The sequence below is a fragment of the Lynx rufus genome, unplaced genomic scaffold (assembly GCF_022079265.1).
Source record: "Lynx rufus isolate CCGP_SWC_20201006 ecotype Redwood Valley unplaced genomic scaffold, mLynRuf1.p SCAF_39, whole genome shotgun sequence".
NCBI lineage: Eukaryota > Metazoa > Chordata > Mammalia > Carnivora > Felidae > Lynx > Lynx rufus.
This window is the reverse complement of record NW_025814855.1, coordinates 887633-911343: the sequence shown is the minus strand read 5'-3', so window position 1 is coordinate 911343 and position 23711 is coordinate 887633. Positions and strand designations below refer to the sequence as shown.

The 23711-nt window shown below is 44.0% G+C and overlaps 1 protein-coding gene across 1 annotated transcript; it reads right to left on the bottom strand.

Moving 5' to 3' along the window:
* Positions 1–3442: 3442 nt before the first annotated feature.
* LOC124522765 (zinc finger protein 418-like) lies at positions 3443–22294 on the bottom strand. Its single transcript, XM_047094357.1, has 3 exons — positions 22139–22294; positions 19146–19272; positions 3443–6396 (listed from the first exon to the last, which is right to left on the bottom strand). Exons 1-3 carry the CDS (start codon positions 22169–22171, stop codon positions 3593–3595), a joined length of 2964 nt encoding a protein of 987 aa, XP_046950313.1. The 5' UTR covers positions 22172–22294; the 3' UTR covers positions 3443–3592.
* Positions 22295–23711: the final 1417 nt, after the last annotated feature.

The following is a 23711-nucleotide window of genomic DNA, read 5'->3' as shown; positions in this document are numbered from 1 at the left end:
AAGTTATGGAAATATTTATATTAAAAACTTGATATAAAACATCATATACAAGCTCAAAGTCCTATGGGATTCCAGCATAAGTGCTCAGTGTTTTGTTACGTTTATTGATGCTCCCAGGAGCTCAAGTAAACCCCATCATCGCTTCTATGTCATAGTCAGCAAACAGGCTCGGGGGCCCTAGCTGGTTGCTCAGATATTCCTAGCTGGGGAATCCACACCAAGACCTTGGTGTTGTGCAGACCCTCCTCCCTACAGGTGGGTTTTGGGGACTGATTTGGATCAGGGGCTTCTGGGACGCCCCATTTCTTTCCAGCACACACGTGGGAGCATAGGCGTCTGGTGGTAACTGGGAGAGCTACAGGTGCCTGGCCCTAGGATGCCCCCTACAGGTGGAGCTATACAGGAATGGACACAGCTCTTCACATCTTCCAAAGGACCGGGGTGGGGTAGCTCCTAATGCCCATTATACATAAGAGAAAACTGAGGCCCCCAATGGGCGCATTTGCCTGTGGGTCTTTATTATGGCCAGGAATCCAAGAATTAAACATAGGCAGCTTGGACCAGGACCTGGGGAGTGTGATCACTGACCTCTGCATCACTACCACCCCACCCTCCGCCCCGCCAGGTTTTGGGACTCAAAGTAAAGTCTAACCCAGCCCATCCTGATGCAACGTTATCGGCCACCTGCTCCAGCCCACCAACCAATGGTCACTGATGGTGATAAAGCAGGAAAATGGGTAAACCACTACAAAGAAAGGCTTTATTGTATTCCTCAATGACTGGACTTAAGAATGTGATGGAGAATATGTTAATAATGCAGAAAAAATTTAAAAGGGTACAGCATAAGTGTCCATCCCATTGTGAATTGTGCACACACACACTTGTTTCACTGTCCTGTTTCTTAAAGGAAATAGTCAAAGCTCAAAGAATAGGAAAAAGATATGTGCAGACATGTTACCAAAGATGTAGATAGCAAATGAACGTTGGAAAAAATGCCCATTGTGAATCCTTACAGAAATGCAATTTAAACAGAAAGTGAGATAACACTAAAAACTTATTAAAAGGACTAAAATTAAAATGATTGGCCAAACAGAGGAAATGGAACTCTGAGACACTGCTGGGAAGATGCAAAATGTAGAATCAAAAGTAAAACATTTACCTACCCTGTGACCCAGACATTACACTCTTAAGTTACTGACAGAAGATCAAGGAAACATACATTCACATAGAGAGCACTAATGTTTATACTAGCCTTATCTTCAGTAGTCAAAATCTAGAAAAAAAAAATCCTCGTACACTGATAAATGGATAAACTGGTATATCCAAAAATATTACTTGGCAAAAATGAATAAAACCCACTACTCACATAGTATCATTGATGAGTCTCAAAGTAATTGTGACACATAAATTCCAAACATAAACTCAATCTATTGTAGGAGAAACAAATGGTTACCACAGAGGTGGGAGATGCAAGGATTATAAAAAGGACCTAAGTAAACATACTGTGACAGATATGGTTATTATCAGGACTATGATGATGGCTTTAGAGGTTCAGAACTATGTCAAAACTTATAAAATTATACTTTAAATATATGCAGGTTAGTACATGTAGGCTAGATCTTGAATAAAGCTCAAGATAGACTGTCCCACTCTTTTTGGAAAACAGGTTTGGCAACCTGTTTGGCACATTGACTCCATCAATCTTCCCCACGCCTATGGGGGTATCACCTCAGTGGCAGCAAATGTGGAGAACAGTGAATAATATTTCCATACAAGTCAACAGGAATGCTCCACATCCCAGGAATATAGATCCTCCTTTATCTTTTTCTTTTCCTGTCTGTGTGATAACGGCTTTGAGGCAAACATCACAGAATCCACAAAACCTTTTGATTATTTTAATTTTTATTTTTTTCTCTGACAATTACTTTAGCTACATAAGATAAATGTGCCCGGAGGTCCTGAGATTTGTGTACACACTGATCCTGCAAAGTCATGGTCACAGAAACTTTCCTGGACACATTTTTAGAAGAGGCACATTCCATCAAGTTGGCTGCAGTTTCCTCCACTCCCTATTAAGCCAGTGTTTCTTTATGAATTATGATTTCCCCAGATGCCTGTGGTCTTACAACCAGTGACCCTGGCCCAATGGATTGTGGACATCAGGGCACATGGCTGTTTGCAGAGCTGTGGAAGAAAACACCTCAACAGTACTGACATCCCCTGTGATAGCTCCTCTGAGTAAGTGAAAAATTCATGCTGCTTTCAAAAGCCTCTGAGGGTCTCACACTTGTCCCCTGCTTGGGGTCATCACTGAGACTCCTAAAACACAAAGCATCCAGACCTCAAATGAAAACCAGAAAGCCCTGCAGTTTTTCAGAGGTTGTGGGGCAGTGATACAGATTTGGTCAAGGCTGGCAAGCTACTTTCTGCCATCATCCTCTCCCTCCTCAGGCATGGACAATTTGAGACTCCTAAAAAGTTCACCCTCTGATGGCTGTTGAGCCCAAATCTGTTTATAAACTACCCCACAGAGTAAGTAGAACATTCAAGATTAAAAAGGATTTAAAAAGTAAGGCCTCGAGGGGCACATGGGTGGCTCAGTTGGTTCAGCGTCTGACTTTGGCTCAGCTCATGATCTTATGGTTTGTGGGTTTGAGCCCCACATAGGGCTCTGTGCTGACAGCTCAGAGCCTGGAACCTGCTCCAGATTCTCTCTCTCTTGGCCCTCTCCCACTCGTGTGTGCTCGCTCTAAAAAATAAACATTAAAAAAAAAGGGCCTGGATTATTGTTTAAGCCAAAGCAATGTGCAGCAGACCACTCTCAAGTTTGTGACTTGGAAACTGGAAAAACATCTCACAAGTATCACAGGAGACCATCATGTCCCTGAAAAAGGTAGTTATTCTCTGTAAGCTGCCAGCCAAACTCATATTCTCTGGGTCATCAATGATTCAGGTTCAGGCTGAAGGTAGTCAAGGAGATGGGGAAGCTGACCCCTAAGGGCTCAGGTTACTCCTAATTTGCTCCAATTCATGAGAGAACAAAGGTCAGCCTCCCTGAACACACTGTGGTGGTGAACTAATGCACACCTTGGGGACCTGCCAGGCGGCAGAGGAGAACAGGCTTTGGGCACAAGTTCTAGCTGTGACCTAAATCTGGAAAGAGCCCTGAACATTATGGAAAGTGCAACATATTTACACAAGCTTACCATGTCAATGAAACTTACAAGGGATCTCCCCACTGAGCATGTTTATTTATTTTTTTTTTTTAAATTTTTTTTTTTTTAACGTTTATTTATTTTTGAGACAGAGAGAGACAGAGCATGAACGGGGGAGGGTCAGAGAGAGAGGGGGACACAGAATCTGAAACAGGCTCCAGGCTCTGAGTGGTCAGCACAGAGCCCGACGCGGGGCTCGAACTCACGGACCGCGAGATCATGACCTGAGCCGAAGTCGGCCGCTTAACCAACTGAGCCACCCAGGCGCCCCCCCACTGAGCATGTTTAGATGTCTGAGATTCAGTCCAGATAGAGGACTCCTCAAAGCTCCCTCCAGAGTTGTTAAGTGGATAGGAAATTGAACATTCCCTGCACACCTAAGGCCTTTCTCTAGCGTGAACTCTCTGATGTTGAGAGAGTGTAGATTTTCGTGTAAAAAATTTCCCACATTCACTGCACTCATAAGGCCTTTCTCCAGTGTGACCTCTCCGGTGTTGACTGAATTGGGAACTATCCCTGAAGGATTTTCCACATTCACTGCACTCATAAGGCCTTTCTCCAGTGTGAACTCTCTGATGATAACGTAGCTTGGAGCTAGAGATAAAAGATTTCCCACATTCACTACACCCATAAGGCCTGTCTCCTGCATGAACTCTCTGATGATAACGAAGAGTGGAACTGGAAGTAAAAGACTTCCCACATTCACTGCATTCGTAAGGCCTTTTCCCTGCATGAACTCTCTGATGGTAAGAGAGGGTAGCGCTACTGGTAAAAGACTTCCCACATTCACTGCACACATAAGGTCTTTCTCCTGTGTGAACTCTCTGGTGTCGAATCAGTATGGAGCTGTTGGTAAAAGATTTCCCACATTCACTGCACTGATAAGGCTTTTCTCCTCTATGAACTCTATGATGATAACCAAGGCCAGAGATAGATGTAAAGGATTTCCCACAAGCACTACACTCATAAGACCGTTCACTATTATGAATTCTCTGGTGTATTGACAGGGAAGATTTTTGGCTAAAAGTCTTCCCACATTCACTGCACTCATAAGGCCTTTCTCCCGTGTGAGTTCTCCGGTGTTTATTGAATTGTGATCTATCCTTAAAGGATTTCCCACATTCACTGCACTCATAAGGTCTTTCTCCACTGTGCACTCTGTGATGATAACGAAGGCTGGCACTAAAGGTAAAAGATTTCCCACATTCACTGCACTTGTAAGGCCTCTCTCCTGTGTGAACTCTCTGATGGTAACGGAGGGTAGAACTGGAGGTAAAAGATTTCCCACATTCACTGCACTCATATGGCCTTTTACCTTCATGAACTCTTTGATGGTAACAAAGTGTGGAGCTACAGGTAAAAGATTTCCCACATTCATTGCACACATACGGTTTTTCTCCTGTGTGAACTCTCTGGTGTTGAATCAGGGTCCATCTATTATTAAAAGATTTCCCACATTCACTACACTTGTAAGGCCTTTCTCCTGTGTGAACTCTCTGATGTAAAATAAGGTTATTTCTTCGGATAAAGGATTTCCCACATTCACTACACTCATAAGGCCTTTCTCCAGAATGAACTCTATGATGATAATGGAGGTCAGATCTAGAAATAAAAGATTTCCCACATTCGTTACACTCATAAGGCCTTTCTCCAGTGTGAACTCTCTGGTGATAACGGAGGGCAGAGCTAGTAGTAAAAGATCTCCCACATTCACTGCACTCATAAGGCCTCTCTCCAAGGTGACCTCGATGATGATACTGGAGGGTGGAGCTACAGGTAAAAGATTTCCCACATTTATTGCACACATACGGCTTTTCTCCTGTGTGAATTCTCCGGTGTCGAATGAGTGTCCACCTATTGTTAAAAGATTTCCCACATTCACTACACTCATAAGGTCTTTCTCCAGTGTGAACTCTGTGGTGATAACGAAGGCTGGAACTAAAGGTAAAAGATTTCCCACATTCACTACACTCATAAGGTCTTTCACCTGAGTGAACTCTTAGGTGTATAATGAGGTTATTTCTTCGGGTAAAGGACTTGCCACATTCACTGCACTCATAAGGCCTCTCCCCAGTGTGAACCCTGTGATGATAACGGAGAGCAGTACGAGTGATAAAGGATTTCCCACATTCACTGCATTCATAAGGCCTTTCTCCAGAATGAACTCTCTGATGATAACGGAGGTCAGACCTAGAGATAAAAGACTTCCCACATTCACTGCACTCATAGGGCCTTTCCCCTGTGTGAGATCTCTGATGATAACTTAGGGCAGAGATAGAGGTAAAAGATTTTGCACAGTCACCACACTTATAAGGCCTTTCTCCAGTTTGAACTCTACATGGAATCAACACTGAGCTCTGACTAAAAGATTTTGCACATTCACCACACATATAAGTGTTTTCTCCACCGTGCCATCGCTGGGGATGAATGAGAACGGATTTGTGGCTTAAAGATTTCCCACATTTGCTGCACTTGTATTGCCTGGATCCAGAGTGAGTCTTTCCATGTTGACTGAGGGCTGAGCTTTGCCGAAGGGATTTTCCACATTCATCAAACTCGTGATGCCTTTTTCCAGTATGCAATCTCTGGTGGATAACAAATGACGATTTGTACCTGAATGTTTTCCCACATTCACTGCACACAAAACACTGGTCCTGAGAAAGCGTGTGTTTGGGACCGAAGGCTTTCTTGCATTCTCCCCAGGTGTAATGACTTTTCCTGCTCTGTATAGTTGCCCTGCACTGGCTGATTGTGTTTAGCTTTTCTCCAGTATGAATGGCCCCTTGTGGCAGATGCCCCGAGCCAGGCAGGAAGTCTTTCTCAATCTCTCCACAGGTAAAGGGCTTTCCTGAATCATGGAATCCACAGCTCTTCACAAAAGAGGTCCTGTCCACGCTGCTTCTGAATGGTTTCTCTCCAGTGTGCTGCTCCGGCTGCTGCTGAAAGTTTACGCTGAAGTAAAATCGTTGTGCGCATGCCCCACACCTCAACAGTTTCTGGCTGCTTGGCTTTCCCTGGTGCTCAGCCAAGCGGAAAACGTCTCTCAAGACCGGACCGCACATGTCACAGGGGTGGGTCTTCCGGGAAGACAGAGCTGCCTTGGGCGTGCCGGCCTGTGACACACCTACAGAAACGCTCTGTTCAAGGGGTGCCTCCGCATCCTCTGCTCCACAGCAGCAACCTGAACGCAAAGAAACTCTCATGAAATACGTGGTGACTACAGTGAGGGGTAAGCCCGTCACGCATATGCACCTGTCTCGTGTAGGCACAAGTTTATGGGATGCTTTTCCAGACACAGGAGCTGGAATTCAGTTGTGCATTACTGGGATCCTAAGGTCACAGACTGGTGGATAACCCACCAGGGAAGGAAACAAAAGACAGCATATGAGACAAGGAAGAGAGATGAAGACTACAACTCGTTTCTCTGCCAACGGTTATTGGCAGGACCTTTGCCACTGCTGATGAGATGCTGAGTAGAAGCATGCATCCAAGCCCACTAAAATCCAGCTGCAACAGATTAGCTGCTGTTCCATGTCATTGTAAGGACACGTGAATATCTCATGGCTAATGCTGGAGCACACAGAAAGAACGCTGAGAGAAATGGGTGAGATGAGGAAACAGAGAGGTGATGATCATCACTGCACTGAAAGTCATAGTAGAAACGATGAGAAGAACCAAGAAATTGGCAAAGTGTCAAACCAGAGAAGAAAAAGGTAGTAATGCAGTGCGGCCAGTGGAAATGACATGAAAAGTGGGGGTGAATAAAGACAGGTTTCTGGTGTAACCTGAGCACATCCCTGATGGCACACTCTCTCCAGCCATTCACCAGGACCAGCCCATCCCTTCCCCCGCTGAGTCCACCTTGCCACATCTGGAGTCATGTCCATCCTGTAATACGCAAGGACTCTTTTCTGTAAGCCCTGAGCAACTACACGGGACATGGATGATACAAGTCCTAAGGGAAAAACAGGACAAATGAATAGCCAGCCCTGTCCCAGGGCTGTCCAGCACACAAGAGGCCTAGAAAAAAGAGCAAGGTAGATGATGTCAGCATGACAGCAGAGGAAACCAGCCTTTGACCTTAGCAGGCTTAGGAGTCCAATTAAGAGGGGCGGCTGGCTATCAACAATATCCAAATTATGGAAAGAACCCAATGTCCTTCGACTAATGAAAGATGATGTGGCATGTGTACGTACGTACATACATGTGTACACACACACACACACACACACACACACACACACAGAGGAATATTACTCAGTGATCAAAAGGAATGCAATCTTGCCATTTGCAATAATGTGGATGGAACTAGAGTATATTATGCTAAGTGAAATAAGTCAGAGAAAGACAAATATTCTGTGATTTCATTCATATGTGGAATTTGAGAAACAAAACAGATGAACATAGGGGAAGGGAAGGAAAAATAAATAAGATAAAAACAGAGAGGGAGACTCTTAAATACAAAGAACAAACTGAGGGTTGCTGGAGGAGAGGTGGGCGAAGGGTGGACTAAATGGGTGATGGGCATTAAGGAGGATGCTTGTTGGGATGAGCACTGTTATATGTAAGTGATAAATCACTAAATTCTACTCTTGAAACCATTATTACACTACATGTTAACAACCTTAGACTTAAATGAAAATTTTAAAACATTTTTAACAAGAGGGGCACCTGGGTGGCTCAGTTGGTTAAGCATCCGACTCCTGATTTCAGCTCAGGTCATGATCTCACAGTTCATGGGACTGAGCCCCACGTTGGGCTCTGCACTGACAGCATGGAGCCTGCAGGGGATTCTCTCTCTACCTCTCTCTCTGCCCTTCCCCTTCTTGCTTTCTCTAACACATTAAAAAAATATTAAAAAAGAGTCCAATTAAGACACAACAGCAACACAAGGGAGCACACAAAAAGGAGAATAACCACAAAAAGGATCGATGGGGACACTGGCTTAGTGAAGACACCTGGAGAGACAGAAAATAAGGGTGGGCACTATATGTGTCAGCCAAAGGGGTGATGCCACTGCATTCTGCAGTGGCCTGCTCTACAGGGGACCCCAGCAGCCACTGCTGCGAACCTCAACAAGTCCCACTACCGCTGTGGACTATCACAGGTTACACAGCAGAAGTGTCCAGGTGTTTGTAGACATGGACCCCAGATGTCTGCTGTGCAGAAGACCCTGGCAGCTTCTGCACTAACATGACCGACAGCTGACACCATGGGGACCTGCCAGGGAATAATAACTGAGCTGCCCCCTCTGCCAAAAAAGGAGCTACTGCTCCACCCCGGGAGCAGAGCTGGCACTCACATCAAACCCGCACACACCCTGGACCCAAGAGATGCAACTGCTCCGTGGTTGCCCATATTCCATAACCTGACTCCATGGCTGTCACCTGAGTGCCCAAGCCTCAAGTACCAAAGCCATGGCCACTGTGGGCTAGCCAGCTCCTCAAAACCCAGAGACACTGTCTAAATGTACCCATGCTCCTGTCACAGGTTCCATCAATGCTCAGTGTCCAACCGCATCTCACATAGCACACTCAACACTGCTGCAGACTATTTGGCATCTGGGACCCTAGAACTGCTAATGCTCTGTGTCAGTTCACACCCTAGAAACCAGACCTGTACCTGCTCCACAGATGCCTGCATATCAGACACCAATGCTACCACCACCACGAAGACACCCAAGAGCTGGACTGGGCATCAAGATGGGAACCCCATGGCCAAAATACTTCCTGTGGGAGAAAGTGTTTCTCTACTATTGTGGACACACAGAGCCTTAGCTATTGAGGACTCCTGCAATCTTTCTAACATTGATCTCAGATGACAGAGCTGCAAACACTAAGCCTCTTGGCCATCTTGTAGTGGGAACTGCCACACACAGGTAAAGATCTTCCCCACTAAAATCTTTCTGTAAAGTCTAGAAGTGACTACTCCATGAAATGTACAGACATCAATGCAAGGCTACAAGAAACACAAAAAAATCAAGGAAACAGAACACCCCCAAAGGAACACAGTAATTTATCCATCACCCTAACAAAATGCAGATCTATGAACTGTCAAAGAATTCAAAATAATTGTCTTAAGGGAGTTCACTGAGCTACAAGAAAATACAATTTAATGAAATAAGGGAAACAATTACAAAAGATTTTCGACAGATACAAAAATATAAAAAAGAACCAAACAAATTATGGCATACTATATTGTACAGCTGAAACAAATATAACACTGTATGTTAACTATACTGGAATTTAAATTTAATAATAAAAAAAGTTAAGGTGAAGAATACAATGAATGAAACCAACAAAAAAATACAGAAGAGAGAATCAGCAGCCAACCTGATCAATCAAAAGAATGAATCTGAAAAGAAAAAAAAAAAAAGAAAATCTGAAACTGAAGATACTTTTGAAATTATTCAAATTAGAAGACAACAAAAAAATTGAACAAGGAAAGTCTATGTGGATTATACATCATAAAACAATATTTGCATTATGGTGGTCCTGAAGGAGAAGACAGACAGACAGACAGAAAGGGACAGAAATCTGATTTAAACAGTCACAGATTATAAAATAATGGACGAAAACTTCCCAGATCTGGGGACAGACATGAACATACAGGTATATGATGCTCATAAGTCCCCAAAAAGATTCAAACCAAAGAGGACTTTACCAAGACACATTACAGGGGCACCTGGTTGGCTCAGTCAGAAAAGCATGAGACTCTTGATCTTGGGGTCATGAGTTCAAGACACATGTTGGATACAGAGATTACTTAAAAATAAAATCTTTAAAAAAAAAAAAAGAAAAAAGAAAAAAAGACGACACATTACAGTGACCCTTAAGAACAACATGGGTTCGAACTGTGTGGATTAATTTATAAGCAGACTTTTTCCAGTAAATACAGTAAAATACTATAAATGTATTTACTCTTCCTTATGATTTTAGCATATTCTTTTCTCTGGCTTACTTTAATGTAAGAATACAGTAGATGTATAATGTACAAAATATGAGTTAATTTATGTTATTAGTAAGGCTTTGGTGAAGAGTAGGCTAATAGTAACTAAGTTCTGGGAGAAGTCAAAAGTTATACATGCATTTTTGGCTGCATGGGGGTTAGCGCCCCTAACCCCTGTGTTGTTCAAAGGTCAAATATATGGGGCACCTGGTTGGCTTCGGTTGAGAAGGCTCAAGTCATGATCTCAGTTTGTGAGTTCAAGTCCCGTATCGGGTGAGCTGGAGCCCTGCTTCAGGTGAGCATGAACCCCAGGTGAGCCCCAATTCTCTCTCCCTCTCTCTCTATGCCCCTCGTGGGATTCTCTCTTTCTCTCTGCCCCTTGCTCACTTGTGCCTTCTCGCTCTTAAAAAAAAAAAAAAAAAAAAAAGTCAACTATATAATAAAAATCGAAATATAATGACAGAGAATTTGAAAGCTGTGGGAAGAGAACTCACACAAGGGAACCCCCCCCCAACCTCCATTAGGGTATGAGTAGTGTTCTTAGCTGTAACACTGAATACTAGGAGAGTGGCATGGTGTGTTCTATAAATGCTGAAACAAAGAAACTGCAAACCAAAAATACTTTACTAGCAAAGTTGTCATTCAGAAATAAAGGAGAACTGCTTTCCCAGACAAACAGAAGCTAAGGGAGTTCATCACCACTTGATGTACCCTACAGAAGATGCTACAACAGTTCTTCAAGCTGAAATGAAAGTATGCTAATTAGTAACATGAAAATATAGAATACACTGGTAAATGCAATTATATAGTCATAGTCAAAATACAGGAGTCCCTCATCCATTTCACTTTCCATGGTTTCACTTACCCATGGTCAACCATGGTCCAAAAGCAAACGGGGGCACCTAGGTAGTGCAGTCAGTTAAGCGTCTCTTCATCTCGGCTCAGGTCATGATCTCACAGTTTGTGAGTTTAAGCCCTGCATTGGATTCTGTGCTGACAGTACGGAGCCTGCTTGGGATTCTGTCTCTCCTTCTATCTGCCCTTCCCCATTTATGCTATCTCTCAAAATAAATAAACTTTTAAAAAAAGCTGCAAAAGTAAATGATCCTCCTTCATTATAACAGTTCAGAGGGTCTCTAGTAGCCTAATGCTATGTCACAATGCCTATATCATTCACCTCACTTTATCTCATCATTCTTGATGAGGCATTCTTTTTTTCGTTAAGTTTATTTATTAAGAGAGAGAAAGAGAGAGCGCGCACATGTGAGTGGGGGGAGGGACAGAAAGAGAATCCCAATCAGGTTCTGTGCTGTCAGTGTGAATCTTAATGCGGGGCACAAACCCACAAACCATGAGATCACGATGTGAATCAAGAGTCAGATGCTCAGACTTGAGCCACCCAGCTGCCCCGAGATTATTTATGTAAGCCTCATGGTAACCACAAAGCAAAAACCTATAGGAGATACAAAAGAGAAAGGAATGGAAGCATAAGACCACGGGAAATCATCAGATCACCAAGGAAGACAGCAAAAGATGAAGAAGAAAGATACTACAACACTCTGAGACGATAATTAACATGGCAACAGTAGGTCCTAATAGAATTCTCCAATCAAAAGACAGAGTGGCTGAACTGAAAACAAAACATGACCCAACTATATGCTGCCAACACTAGAGTAACTTCAGCCTTAAGGACACACAGAAGCTGAAAGTGAAGGAATTGAGAAAGATAGTCCACACAAATAGAAACCAAAACAGAATAGGGGTAGCTATACTTATAGGAGATACAACAGACTTTAAGTTAACAACTGTCAAGAGACAAAGAAGGTCATTACATAATGATAAAGGAATGAAATCATAAAGAGAATGCACGAATTTTATGTATATATGCATCACACAAAGCATCTAATTTAAGTATTAAGCAAATTCAACTAGATCTGAAGACAGAAAAGACAGCAATCAGATATTAATTATCAATATCCCCCTTTCAACAACAGGCAGATATCCAGACAAAAAATACTAATAAGAATATATCTGAATTGAACATTCTCGTCCAAATGGATGGAAAAGACATATATAGAACATTCCATTTCACTATAGCAGCATACACACTCTCAAGTGACACAGAATATTCTCTAAGATAAATCACATGTCAAACAAGTCTTAACAAATTTCAGAAGACTGAAATTCTGTCAAGTACCTTTTCCTAACAATGGATGAAACTAGAAATCAGTAACATGAGGAAACTTAACAATTCAAATATGTGGACATTAAACAACACATGCCTATCCAATCAGTTGGCCAAAGGATAAACCAAAAGCAAAATAAAAAAGTATCTTAAGAAAAACAAAAGTGGAAACAAAATCTATGGAATGTGAGGGGTGCCTGGGTGGCTCAGTCAGTTGAGTGTCCCACTTCGGTTCAGGTCACGATCTCACAGTTCATGAGTTCAAACTCTGCATTGAGTCTGATGCTGTTAGCACAGAGCCTGCTTCTGAACGTCTGTCCCCCTCTGTCTCTGCCCCTCCCCCTGCTCACGCTAAGATAAAAATAAACATTTAGAAGTATCTATATGGAGAGCACCTGGGTGGCTCAGTTGAAGTGTCTTCCTTCCGCTCAGGTCATGATCTCGCAGCTTGTGAGTTCAAGCCCCACATTGGGCTCTCTGCTGTCAGCATAGAGCCTGCTTCAGGTGCTCTGTCCCCCTCTGCCACTGCCCCACTCACACTCTCTCTCTTAAAAATAAACAAACATTAATAAATAAATAAATAAATACATACATACATACATACATACATACATACATAAAAATACCTATATAGAATGTGAAAAGTCAGTTCTAAGAAAAAAGTTTAGAGCAATAAATGCCGGCTCTTAAAAAAAGAAAAGAAAAGATCTCCAAGAAACAACCTAACTTTACACCTTAAGAAACTAGAAAAATAACAAACTAAGACCAAAGTTAGAGAAACAAAGGAAAACACAAAGATCAGACCAAAAATAAAATAGAAACTAGAAAAATAAAAAGATAAACAATACTAAGAGCTGGTTTTCTGAGCAGAAACTTGAAAAACCTTTAGCTAGACTTAGAACAAAGGCAAGACTCAAATAAATTAATGCAGAAATATAAGAGGAGAAATTGCAAGCGAGAGCACAGAAACACAAAGGATCATAAAACACTACTATGAACGATATACACCAACATATTAGATAACATAGAATAAAGTCCTACAAACATACAACCTACCAACACTGAATTGTAAGACATAAAATCCAAATGACAAGGAAATTGATTCAGAAATCAAATATCTCCCAACAAAGAAAAGGTCATGACCACAAGATTTCTATCAACATCTTTTTTTTTTAATATGAAATTTATTGTCAAATTGGTTTCCATACAACACCCAGTGCTCATCCCAACAGGTGCCCTCCTCAATACCCATCACCCACCCTCCCACCCCCCATCAACCCTCAGTTAGTTCTCAGTTTTTAAGAGTCTCTTATGTTTTGGCTCCCTCCCTCTCTAACCTTTTTTTTTTTCCTTCCCCTCCCACATGGTCTTCTGTTAAGTTTCTCAGGATCCACATAAGAGTGAAAACATAAGGCATCTGTCTTTCTCTGTATGACTTATTTCACTTAGCACAACACTCTCCAGTTCCATTCACGTTGCTACAAAAGGCCATATTTCATTCTTTCTCATTGCCACGTAGTTCCATTGTGTATATAGACCACAATTTCTTTATCCATTCATCAGTTGATGGACATTTAGGCTTTTTCCATAATTTGGCTACTGTTGAAAGTGCTGCTATAAACATTGGGGTACAAGTGCCCCTATGCATCAGCACTCCTGTATCCCTTGGGTAAATTCGTAGCAGTGCTATTGCTGGGTCATTGGGTAGATCTATTTTTAATTTTTTGAGGAACCTCCACACTGTTTTCCAGAGTGGCTGTACCAGTTTGCATTCCCACCAACAGTGCAAGAGGGTTCCTGTTTCTCCACATCCTCGTCACCATCTAGTCTCCTGATTTGTTCATTGTAGCCACTCTGACTGGCGTGAGGTGGTACCTGAGTGAAGGATTAAACTCTCAAGTTCTTCCAAAAATTTGAAGAGGAAGGGATCATTTTCAAATTCATTTTAGAAGACTAGAATTAGGACACCAAAGCACCTTACAAGAAAACAAAATTACAGGCCAACATCTCTAATGAACATAGATGTAAAAAAGCTCAATAAAATCCTAGCAAACCAAATTCAACAGTATATGAAAAGAATCATAAACTGTGACCAAGTGATATTTATCCCTGGGATACAAGGGTGGTTCCTCATAAGTAAATTGGTAAATGTGTTCTATCTTATAAAAGAGTGAAGGCCAAAACTCATATGATCACATGAACAAATATTAAAAAAAAAAAAAAGCATTTCACAAAATTCAGAATCCTTTTATGATAAAACTCCCCAAAATTAGGTAAAGAAGACATACACCACAATACACAAAGGCCACATATAAGCCCACAGCTAAAAGCACATTCTACAGTGAAAAGGTAAAAACTTTTACTCTATGATCAGGAATGAGACAAGGATGTCCACTCTCATAACTGCTATTCAAAATTGTACTGGAAGTCCTACCTGGAACAATCAGAGATGAAAAAGGCATCCAAATCAGAAAAGAAGTAAAACTGTTTGTAGATGACATAGATCTTGTATAAAGCAAACCACAAAAAGTCCACCAAAAAACTGTCAAAATGAATAAATAAACTCCGTAAATTTACAGGATAAGAAATCTACATACAAAAATCAGATATGCCCATTACTAACAATGAAATATCTCGAAAGAAATTAAGAAATCAATTCCATTTACAATAGCATTTAAGAAATAAAATACTTAGGAATACATTTAGCCAAACAGATGAAAGATATGTACAATGAAAACTGTAAGACATTAATGAGAGAAACTGAAGACACAAATAAATGGAAAGATATCCCATGTTTGTGGACTGAAAGAATCACTATTAAAATATTTCTACTACATAAAGCAACCTAAAATTCACTACACTCTACCAAAATTCCAGTGGGATTTTTTACCAGAAACAGAACCAGAATCCTAAAATTCGAACCACAAATGACGTCAAACAGTCAGAGAAATCTTGATCACAAAGATCAAAGTTAGAGGAATCACATTTGTAATTTCAAACTATACCAGAAAACAATAGTAATCAAAATATTATGGTACTGGAATTAAACAAAACAAAACAAAACATGCAGGGGCCCCTGGGTGGCTCATGGTTAATTAAGCATCTTACTCTTGATTTTCGCTCAGGTCATGATCTCATGGTTCATAAGATCGAGCCCCGAGTCGAGCTCTGTGCTGACAGTGCAGAACCTGCTTGGGATTCTCTCTCCTTCTCTCTCTGCCTCTCCTCCACATGCTTGCTCTCTCTCTCTCTCTCTCTCTCTCTCAAAATAAAATAAACAAGCATTTATAAAAGTGCTACTCCAGGGGTACCCGGGTGGCTCAGTCGGTTAAGCATCCTACTTCGGTTCAGGTCACGATCTCGAGGTTTGTGAGCTCGAGCCCCGCATCCAGCTCTGTGCTGACAGCTCAGAGCCTGAAGCCTCCTTCAGAGTCTGTGTCTCCCTCTCTCTCTGCCCCTCCCCCACTCACATTATCTCTCTCTCAAAAATAAATATATATATATATATATATATATATATATATTTTTTTTTTTTTTTTTTTTTTTTTTTTTTTTTTTTTTAAATTAGGATAGGGCACCTGGGTGGCTCAGTTGGTTAAGCGTCCAACTTCGGCTCAGGTCATGATCTCACGGTCTGTAAGTTCAAGCTCAGCATTGGGCTCTGTGCTGACAGCTCAGAGCCTGGAGCCTGTTTCAGATTCTCTGTCTCCCTGTCTTTCTGACCCTCCCCCGTTCATGCTCTGTCTCTCTCTGTCTCAAAAATAAATAAACGTTATATTTTTAATTAGGATAAATTATTTAAAAAAAAAGTGTTACTCCAGCGAACACACAAATGATAAGAACACACAACAGCCTTACTACGGATACAGAGAAAGTTTTAGTGCTCTGGACAGAAGCTCAAAGCAGTCACAACATTCCCTTAAGCCAAAGCCTAATCCAGAGCAAGGCCCTAACTCTCTCCTTTCTATGAAGGCCAGGGGAGGTGAGGAAGCTGCTGAACACAAGTTTGAAGTTAGCAGAGGTTGGCTCGTGACACTGAAGGAAAGAAGCCGTCTCCTAACCGCAAAGGACCAGGTGGGGCAGCAGGTGCTGACGCAGAAGCTGCATAAGTGCTCTGGTAGCCCTAGCGGAGATCGTTCGTGAAGGTGGTGACACTGAACCACGGGTTTTCCAAATGCAGACCGAGCGGCCTTCGACTGCAAGATGGCCATCTAGCATTTTCATAGCTGGAAAAGTCAAGCTTGTTAGGGCCAAGGCTCACGTATCATTCTGAAAAGCCCAGGGCCCTTAGGAATTCTACTCTGCCCGCGCTATAAATAGAACAGCAAAGTCTGGATGACAGCACATCTGTTTATAATATGGCTTACTGAATATTTTAAGCCCACTGTTGAGACGTAGTGCTTTCTTTTAAAATATCACTGCTTAGTGACAAAGCACCCGTGAGCTCTGATGGAGATGTACAATGAGCTAATGTCTCATGCCTGCTAACACAACATCCATTCTGTAGCCTATGGATCAAGGAATAATTTTGATATTCAAGCATTATTTTTAAGAAATACCATCCTGTAAAACCAGACAGAGCTGCAACAGTGATTTTTCTGATGGATCTGGGCAAAGTAAATAGAAACCTTCTGGAAAGGATTCACCATGACTTTGAAGGGTTCAAGACTTCCTTGGAGAAAGTAACTGCAGATGTGGTGGGAATGACAACAGAACTGGAGGTGGGGCTAGAAGATATGAATGAATTGCTACAAGCTCATGATAAAACTTGAATGGAATGGATGAGGAGTTGCTTTATATGGATGAACAAAGAAAGTAGTTTACTGAGATGGAATCCAAAATTTAGAAAATATAAAAACAAAATTTAGAAAATATAAAAACACTGTATTTAACTATCCTGGAATTAAAATTTTTAAAAATTCAAAACATGGCCACCTGGGTGGCTCAGGTGAGCATCCGACTCTTGATTTCAGCTCAGGTCATGATCTCACAGTTCATGGGCTCTGCATTGATAGAGCAGAGCCTACCTGGGATTCTTTCTCTCCCTCTCTCTCTCTCTCTCTCTCTCTCTGCCTTCCCCCACACATGCATTCATTCTCTCTCAAAATAAAATAAAATAAATTCAAACAGGGGCACCTGGGTGGCTCAGTCGGTTTAGCATCTGACTACAGCTCAGGTCATGATCTCAGGGTTCGTGGGTTTGAGCCCCATGTCATGCTCTGTGCTGACAGCTCAGAGCCTGAAGCTTGCTTCCGATTCTGTGTCTCCCTCTCTCTCTCTGCCCCTCTCCTGTTCATGCTCTGTGTCTCTGTCTCTCAAGGATAAATAAACATTAAAAATTAAAAAAAAAATCAAAGAGATGAAATCTACTCCTGGTGAAGATGTTAAGACTGTGGAAACGACAACAAAGAATTTAGAATATTACATATGCTTAGCTGATAAAGCAGCAAAAGGGTTTGAGAGGACTGACTCCAGTTCTGAAAGAAGTTCCACTGTGGGTAAAATGCTATTAAACAGTATCGCATGCTATAGAGAAATCACTCATGAACAGAAGAGTGAACCAATGCAGCAAGCTTTGTTGTTGTCTTATTTTACGAAACTGCCACAGCCACTCACCTTACAAACCACTCTGGGCAGTCAGCAGCCATGAACATCAAGACAAGACCCTTCACCAACAAAAACATGACTGGCTGCAATTTCAGATGACAGCAGCGAACTATTTTTAAATCAGCTACATTGTTTTTGAGACACCATGCTATGACAGACTTAATAGGCTGCAATAATGCAAACATAACTTACGTGCACCAGGAAAACAAAAAATTCATCTGACTTGCTTTATTGTGATGTTTCTACACTGCAGTGGTCTGGAGCCAAACCAACAATACCTCCAAGGTATGCCTATAGAATGCCAGAAGCTGGGGTGTGGAGGAAATAGGGCGATGTTGGTCAAATGGTACAAACGTTCAGTAATAAGATGAAAAGTTCTGAAAATGTAACATACAGCATGGTGACTGCAGTTAATAATGATGCTGTATACTTGAAATTTACTGAAAGTACTAAAAGTAGATCTTAGGCATTCATACAGAAAAATAATGTAATAATTTTATAAGAATGGATATTTAATTAACTTCAATTGTGGAAATTATATCACAGTGTATACATATATCAAATCACTACAGTGTACACTTGAATATATATAAATTTGTATCTCCAGAAGGCTGAGGGGAAAAAGAAAATACACCTAAAGTACAAACCTTGCAGGAGTCTGTTGAAAAGTGGCCTGTGATTCAGCTAAGTAGTCTGACAATGTCTGCAAACCCAGCACAAGGAGACAGTAAGACATGTCAGCTAAAAGAAGGGATCAAAACCTGGGAAACAGGGGAGCCTGGCTGGCTTACTTAGTAGAGCATGCAATTCTTGATCTCAGAATTCTAAGTTCAAGACCCAAGGCTGTAGAGCTAACTTTAAACAAACAAAACCCCTGGGATACAGAAGTGACATGGATCTGTACTCACTGGCCCAAACGAAGAGAGCAAGCATGGTGGAATCCATTACGGTCACTAAAAATCGACTAACTTTGAATCCTTCCCTATGAGGGTTTTAGTATAGCAGGTACTGAGGCTGCAGGGGCGGGGAGAAGAGGGCAGTGCAAACAAACCAGCCCTATCGACATGGCAACTACCCAGAAAGCTGAGAACCCACAGTGCCCATGGTCCACATGTAAGAGAGACTGAGAAGGGATGGGTTGGGGGAGAACAGGACCTAGTTCAGGCCACTGGGGAGGGGGAGGGCCTTACCCAGTGAGGATACAAGTGCAAAGTTCTCCAGCATCACATCGTGGTACAGGCATCTCTGAGCCTCATCAAGGAGCCTCCACTCCTCCCAGGAGAAGTACACAGCAACATCCTCAAAGGACACACTATCCTGTTACGATAGGGACAAATGAAACCATGAACATTCTGAGATCCCACAATCCATCTCACCATACATCTACCCCACACTCCTCCTCCTCCAGAGCTCCCCACTCCAAGAATTCCAGGCCTATGTGCCACTAGCACTGCCCCTCCCTCCCCCCCCCCCCCCATCCTCAGGGTCTCTTTATTCACTGAGTTCAGCCCTCAGCAACATCAGGCAGGGAGACAGAGATGTCATCCAAATTCATCCTGGCCTGTAGGGTCCCAACCATACAATTCCCTAGGGCCTCCATTTTGAGACTCCCAAGACACACTGAAATGTGGGCTCATGCTGTACCCTTCAGCCTCCAATACCAGGGCCCTGTGGCCCTGAGCACACACTTCCTCTTGATGTGCACACTGCTCTGCAGACTCTCCTCTCTCACATCTCCAGTCCCTAGAGCTGCACTCCCACAAGCTCTACTTTGGGCAAAGCCCTGAATTCTGCTTTGAAGTCCTCCTCTGTGCCTCTGATCTTTGCTTCAGTGTCAGCCGCCCAGAAGCACATATGCATTCGATGGCTATGGCCCACTTCCACTTCCGTGCTGGACTTGCTGTCGTCTCACTGGTCACAACTCCCCACCTCTCCACTCAACCTTCCTTAAAACCCCAGCCAGGCATGATGACTCTCACAAAGGACTACATTTACCGGATCTTATCCACCAGCAAGACCCGAACACCCCAGACCCCATCAAAGCCCCCCCAAAATTCTGGTGAATCCATACAGTGGTGAATTAGCAGGAGCCCTGCCTTCAGTGTCATCTTGCCTCAATTACTCCTCTGAAGCCATCTTGCAGCCACTTGTGCCATGGAAGCTTTAGCCTCCCTGATCATCCTCTCTCCCACACCATTCACACCATCATTTCTCCCTATCGCCTGTGTTTCTCATACTTAGGATGTCAACCAGGAGCTAAGCAAGAGAAGCACCTCTCAGCATGCACCCTAGTCTTTCTGACCAGCCAACAGCATTACCACTATAACCTACATTACACACTTCCTAAAGTGTGACCCACAGTTCCATCCTGGTCCGATAGCCACCGCTTTTGAAAGTCTGCCCCAGACCTATGCACCATCAAGACTGAACACCACAAACCCCACCGAAGCTCACCACAAAATTCCCGCGAAACTGCAATAGTGAGTAAGCAAGAGCCTGGCCTCGGTGTCCTCTTGTCTCAATTACTCCCGTGCCTCCATGGCCTCCACTCCACAGGAGCCTTCATCACCTGCCAGATCATCCTCTCTCCCATGTGTTCCCCACCATCACGTCTCTTCTTCACCCGTGTTTGTGTGCCCAGCAACCCTGATCAGGTGCACAGCAAGAAAATCACTCCTCATCATGCACCTCCCTCTATTTGGCCAGCTAAGGCACTGTCACAATGACCTGCATTCCCCAACCTAAACATAGTCCACAGCTCCTCTCTGGTCTACACAACAGCCACCACTTCTGGATGTCTTCATCCTGCACCTCCTCCCCAAATCTCCAGACCGGCAAATCCAGCTACTCACTTGCTGTCTCCACGAGCTGTGCCCTGAAATATCTCCTAACAGGACTCGTAACAGGACCAAACGAAACTCCTGGCACTCCCAAAGAAAATTAACCTACCGTCAACCTCCCCACCCCAGGTGATGAAACTTCCATCCCTTCAGCTGCTAGGACCAAAATCCCTGGGGTCATCCCGGACTTTTTTCTCTCCCTCACCTACAACATCAAAAAATCTACTTTACCCTTCTTTTAAAAATGGAAGAGTCCAACTTTTCACCTACCCCTACGGCCATTGCTTTGGTTCATCAGCACTCATTTGGATTGCAGCAGCTGCTTCCTCCCGGGCTCCCTGCCTCCTCCCCTACCCCCAAGGTCTGTTATCTTTTCTACAACCGGAAAGAGCCCATTAAGACTTCGGTAAGACCAGCCCCTCCCCCTCTTATCCAAGCCTCTCATTGCCTCCAAAAGAGGTGCCCAAATTCTCAACAGCCACATTACAGGCCTGATCCTTGACCCTCTGCTTTGTTCCCGACAGGGAGAATGGACGCAGGTCGTACCTGTCCAAGCATTTGCACACTCTGATATCCATTTCTGGGATAGCTTCTCACACCTGCTTATAGGTAACCCTTGGCCTGCACTCAAGAGCCTCGGCTTGGGGTATCCTCAGGGACCCCACACCCAGCCGTTGGAAAAATAGCAAGGGAAGGGGCTCAAGACACCACAATCCTGGACACCGTACTGGCGATGTCAAGATCAGTGAGGGACTTGCGCAGGTGCCATATGAGCTTTCACAACCTTCAGAACTTGTGGTTGAGTGAAGGCAACCAGGGCTGGGCTCTACCAGGTCAGGCCTCCCCTGCATCCCGCCCGGCCCTGGAACCCAGGGACCTCGGGATGACCAACCTCGGTGCCTCAGTCCTCCTACCAGCTCTGTGACCTTCGACAAGAACGGCACTCCCGGGGCCTCCTTGTCTTCATCACCCCCTTTCACCCCTCTCTTGAGAAGCTTTCGGAAAGCTATTCACACCCAAACACGGACCGTGTCCCTCTTCGGTTCACGACCCTCCAGCGCCCTCAGAACGGAGGTACCACACCCCAGCTCGCCAGTCCCCCCGTGATCCCGCCGCACACCCTGTATCCCTGAGGGCAGACCCCACACCCCCGAATCCTCCCCCTCGGCGCCCCCTGCAGCCCGCTCCCGCACCCCGTCACGCCGGCGCTCAGACACGGGGCCCCGCCCACGAGCGCCTCCCCGGCCCGGACACCGGACCTGGGCCGCAGGGACGCGAGCAGGTGCCCCGCGCTCGGGCCTCGGGAGTCTGGGTGGGGGAGGGTCCGGGGGCCTCGCGTTTACCTGAGCCGGGTCCCTGCGCGCGGCCGCCGCCATCGGACTCTGTGGGCGGAGCGGGGCCCAGAGCGGCGAAAGAGGAGCAGACACCCGCCGCGGGACAGCTCGGGCGGCGTCGTCGCCGAGCCGCGGACCCGCCTCTCCGCCGTGGGGACAACGACTCCTGAGCCTTGACAGTTCCGTCACTTCGGTCCCGCCCCGGCACGCCCGAGAGCAGCAAAATGGCCGCCACAAGGAGGAGGCCGGAAGTCCCACCCCTACGGGATGAATTCCCGCGGAAACGCTTCCATTGGCTCAATTCCGCGCACGGTCTTCTGGAAAATGTAGTTGGCGGATCCCTAGAGGCAGCAGCGAGGGTTTTCTCCATTCTGATCTGAGCATTGGCCAGGCTGCTCTCCAAGGGATGCTGGAAACCTAGAGGGAGAAGGAGTTTGCTCCTTGTGAACTGCGATGAACAGGCATAATTTCATACTCCGTGATTGCCAGCCTCTTCCCAGAAATGAGATGTTCCCAAATCCAGTGATCTAAATGGTCCTATCATTCCATAGAACCATTCAGACATAAAATAATCCACGCATAGCTGAAGGCAGTATGTTACTCCTCTTCAAATGAATGTAGCTGATGCTTTTGTCATCACTTTGTGAGTTCTATTATGATTGACTAAGAGCAAGGGAAAAAACTTTACACAGGGCCGTGACTGGGAATAAAGAGAGATGTTAGGCCAGAATAAACAGGATCTCTGCCTCTGGTTCCCACAGAAAATTTGTTCCTTGCCTGTAGGGTCAGTGATTGTGTCCTGCCCATTTTTAACTACCTAGTATTCTTACTCAGTGTTCTAAGATACACTCAATTCTATTTTGCAAAGTGACCTCTACCTCAAACAAAGACCAACCTTAGTGCTATTTTAGTTTGGGTCAGTGGCTACAACTTTAACAGTTGCAGAATGTCTGATGCAGAGTATCTGAACCTCCAGATAAAGGGTGTAATTGACCCCCATGATGTCATGTCCTGACTGGTAAGTGACTATGATATTCCAGTGATTGCAGGTACAGTTGTGCATGGGGAACTGAGATTATTTCAGAAGAGTAGTTTGGAAATGCAAATTCAGAAAATTAGTAATAAAGTTTTTGTTCTTTTTTTTTTTTTTATTAAGGTTCTCTTTTAAGTAATCTCCATATACAACTTGGGGCTCAAACTCACAGCCCTGAGATCAAGAGTCACATGCTCTTCTGACTGAGCCAGCCAGGTGCCCCAGTAATAATGTTTTTGCAGTTCAGAGATAGTGTTAGAAATAGCTCTGGGTGGGGCGCCTGGGTGGCGCAGTCGGTTAAGCGTCCGACTTCAGCCAGGTCACGATCTCGCGGTCCGTGAGTTCGAGCCCCGCGTCGGGCTCTGGGCTGATGGCTCAGAGTCTGGAGCCTGTTTCCGATTCTGTGTCTCCCTCTCTCTCTGCCCCTCCCCCGTTCATGCTCTGTCTCTCTCTGTCCCAAAAATAAATAAACGTTGAAAAAAAAAAAAAAAAAAAAAGAAATAGCTCTGGGAAAATACCAGGGGATGCTGAAGAAAGTTAAGATGTTAG